The sequence below is a fragment of the Crocodylus siamensis genome, chromosome 5, assembly GCF_052110815.1.
Source record: "Crocodylus siamensis isolate JL-2025a chromosome 5, ASM5211081v1, whole genome shotgun sequence".
Lineage (NCBI taxonomy): Eukaryota > Metazoa > Chordata > Crocodylia > Crocodylidae > Crocodylus > Crocodylus siamensis.
Window position 1 is genome coordinate 122,089,465 of NC_143399.1, and position 3,599 is coordinate 122,093,063.

The 3,599-nt window shown below is 38.4% G+C and overlaps 1 protein-coding gene across 1 annotated transcript; it reads right to left on the reverse strand.

Annotated features, from left to right (window-relative positions):
- Positions 1-271: 271 nt before the first annotated feature.
- On the reverse strand, positions 272-2,881 carry LOC149864511 (putative G protein-coupled receptor 141). Its single transcript, XM_090049389.1, has 2 exons — positions 2,814-2,881; positions 272-1,160 (listed from the first exon to the last, which is right to left on the reverse strand). The coding sequence occupies exon 2, from the start codon at positions 1,136-1,138 to the stop codon at positions 272-274; it is 867 nt and encodes a 288-aa protein (XP_089905515.1). The 5' UTR covers positions 1,139-1,160; positions 2,814-2,881.
- Positions 2,882-3,599: the final 718 nt, after the last annotated feature.

The window sequence follows — 3,599 nt, forward strand, 5'->3', positions numbered from 1 at the left end:
TAGGTACAAAGCAATCTACTTTGGTCACAGATTAGAAGTATAGTCAGGCATCAGAAATATTGTCTTCATGGGAGAGAATGGGGACCGGTGACTTCTGAAGGTTATGACATACCAGGCTCCAACACCTAAACACGATAGAAATCCAAACAAAATTGTCCTCATACTAAAAAGTGTAATCCCCATAGATCTAAGGAACATTTTAGATAGTGTCTTTCTGCCACAAAGAACTGAAAGCAGCACAGCAACGTATATTTTACCAGCTGCATATAATTTAATGGGCTATTCCTGGTACAAAACACAGCATATCCAAGCAGCACATAGCTGTAAAAGCTAAGAAGATTTCATTGTATAAGAGTAGTTTATGGTCTCCATTCTGGTGGAAATGTTTAATATAGTATAGTCGAAATACATGATGAGGTATAAAGCAGACTAGTATTACCAAGGTGAAGAAGAAACTCTTCATGTGAGCTCTGAATTCCACATGTGAGTTCATTTCAGGCCAGTACTTCACTGCCAGTTGAAAGATTATGGCTAATTGGATTATGGTGAGCACAGAGAATATTGTCATCAAAGTAGCAATCAAGCAGTAGTTTGTTATCATCATGCCCTCCTTCATGATGTCTTTCTGGAACTGAAAGCATTCTGAATCTTTGTAGCTGTCAGTGGTGCCGTAATAGGAAATAAAGATAGGTAAGATCACCAGAATTCCCACAAGCCAGACAGCAGCAAGCCAGGTTGTTGTGTAGCACTTCTTAAACTCCAGTTTCAACAGGCGTATTAGAATAATAGCTACATAAAAAATGAAAGTGATATACATATGGATGTAAATCAGGCCACTAACCATTCTGCAGGTGAACCACCCCAGTTTCCATTCAGATGAAATATAATAGCTGAGGCGGAATGGAAGGCTAAGTAACAGAATGGCATGCACTACCATGAGATTGATGATGATAGCAGTCATCACAGACTGTGATCTTCTTTGAAGCAAGTGATGGGACATTAGGACAACTCCAGTAATACCTCCAGCTAGATCAACACTGTAGAGTGATACCAAGATCGAATATAGTGTTTTGGAGATCTGAGTTTCATTTAGGGAAATAAGCTGTTGTGCTGAGCTTGTGTTAGATATCTCCATCATTGTCTTTTCTTTTTAAAGCTTCCTAAAATACGAAGATGGAAAATTCAGAATATACATTTTATATTAGGCTTATAAAAGATATGCACCTCTGGTATATTATACCTATTATTTTCACATTATACACATAAGACTTAGCTCTTTGTATATTAAAATGTCATCCATGAATTATCATTCCAGATAGCTGAATATTTAGGATAGCCCATTAACTGCTTAAAAACAACACCATAACCTCATCGTAAGTTAAATTTGAAAATGGAAAAAATTACTGGAATATAAAATTGTTTTCTGTGTGTGATGTCGATACTTCATTGGAAAGTGAACTGAGACCACCATTTTAATTCCAGATAGGCAACTGAACAGCCATGAGATGGTAACTTCTAGATCGCACTTGATTTGTGTGCTGAATTAAAATGTGTAATCTAGCATTGAAAATCCCATCTCCCTGTTACCTCAACCTTTTTACCTCCTATCTACAGACTCAGTTGAGATGTTCTGTTGGTGAGGAAAAGAAAAAGCAGTGAACTATTTTGAATCACATTTCAAAAAGGGATAGTCTCTTTCGAAAAGTGATCTGCTAAATATACATGGACATACACAACTGTATTTGTGTTTCTTGTAGACAGATATCAACTACCCATTCTCTTGGTTTGTCCACATGAATACAATAACTGTGTTCCACAAAAAAGTAATAGCTAGCCTTAAAGTAATAGCTAGAAGTGATCTTTTATTAGAAAAATAGTGGACTCAGTCTCCTACTACTCAGGATCTCAGTTTCAATAATCTAATTTAACATAAAGTTCTTAGCCATATTCCTGCTCATTTATAAACTACCATCCCTGAAAGCAGATTTCCTGTTTTAATAATGTAAATAAAGGCCCTTTGGTTTTCTTTTCCCCTCTTTTTCTTTGACCATGCCATGGCTTATTTTATTTATTGAGTTTTTCAGGTAAACTGTGAACTCTTAGGAAAAAAATTAGTCAGAGCACCCTATAAAATACATTGTATAAGTTACAGTCAAGTTTTAGAAAAAAATCACTTTAATTCCTTTATTTGATACATTTTAAAAATGATTAAAATAATCTAACTCCAAACAATTTACAGACCTAAGGACTTTTGCACACAGTGAATTAAAAAAAAAAAGAGTGGGTTTGTTTATCAAGTATTTACAAGTTTGCCTTTCCCACTTTAACTCGAATCTGTTTTCCATTTTATGCTAGTAACATCCCAAAGGGAGCTATGGACATGTAGAGGGGTGGTTTCCACTTTGGCCTGACAGCTAGCTTTGCCCTTCTTGGTGGTGGCTTAGCTGAGCTGCTCATAGTGTCATTCTTTGCTCCTTGGCAACATATAGATATATCTGTCCCCTGTGCAGCTTTCTCCTTGCAGCTAGCTTTCAGGATAATCATGCCCCCCGGGGTAACCCTGTTTTGGGTCTGTCTGCTTTCTAGCAGCTAGTCCTCTAGCAGTTAGCCTGCTTCCTAGCTGCTGCCCCTCCATGCAGCCAACTTAACCCTGCTGCAGCATCTGTTAAGGTAACAGAAGCCTCTGGCTCCCTGTTACAGTAATTACAATGGTGGATACAGAGTTTCAGTGCTTTTCAAAAGCTAGCTGCCTCACCCAGGAATATTTGTTTTCATTAGCTATTGTAACAAAAATACTTTAAAAGAAAGGTTACCTCTTGAATCTGTAGTATTTGTGTTCTTCTCTTCATATATTCACGGTACACCGTCTTCACCGTCTGTGGGGAAGAGGATAGTGTCTGTTACTACTTGACGTCAAAGGAGTTTTGAGGCTCTTTCAGCCCACATACAGGAAGATGAAAATAGTTACAAATGTTTTCACTTCATGCTGAGATAGTAGTCAAATATGTTGCAAATCTGGTACTGATAACCAAGGAAAGACTGAACGGTTGTAAAATGGCAAAAAACAATGACCTGGGATGGACTGGTGCAAGAGCTGTCCAAAAGCTGACTACTCATTTTTCAAGGTAACAGTTTGATCAATTCTGACAGCTGAGGAGCTTCATCCAGTGGTGCCAGGCAGAGCAATTTGAGGTGGTACTTGGGGTCTTGTACTCCATCCAAAGGATCTAAAGCTGGGCACAGAGCATATGGACTGCCAAACAATAATGCAAAAGAGAGATGGAAGTACTGGGCACCTAGCCTGACTGCTGTGTGACTTCCAAAACTAAAGAGGAAGAGCCAAACCAATCTGAAATTCTAACAGCCTAATACTCTTTTCTTTAAATTTCTTGCCCTGTGTAGCTTCAGTGCAATTTGGATGCTGAAAAGATGAGCACATGCTAGGTGGAAAACCAGCTTGCCACTGCTGAAAAGTGATCATTTGCTGATGTCAAAACTGCTAGAGTCTTAATGGTGAAAACTATGATTTACTGGTTTCAGCTTTTAAGCAGTAGCAGAACTAGTGCAGGGTGACCAGGGCAGCTGCCCCAGGCTGACTT

Bases quoted from the DNA above. Each gene is read 5' to 3' on its own strand.
- LOC149864511 (XM_090049389.1), bottom strand. From the start codon at position 1,138: ATGATGGAGATATCTAACACAAGCTCAGCACAACAGCTTATTTCCCTA.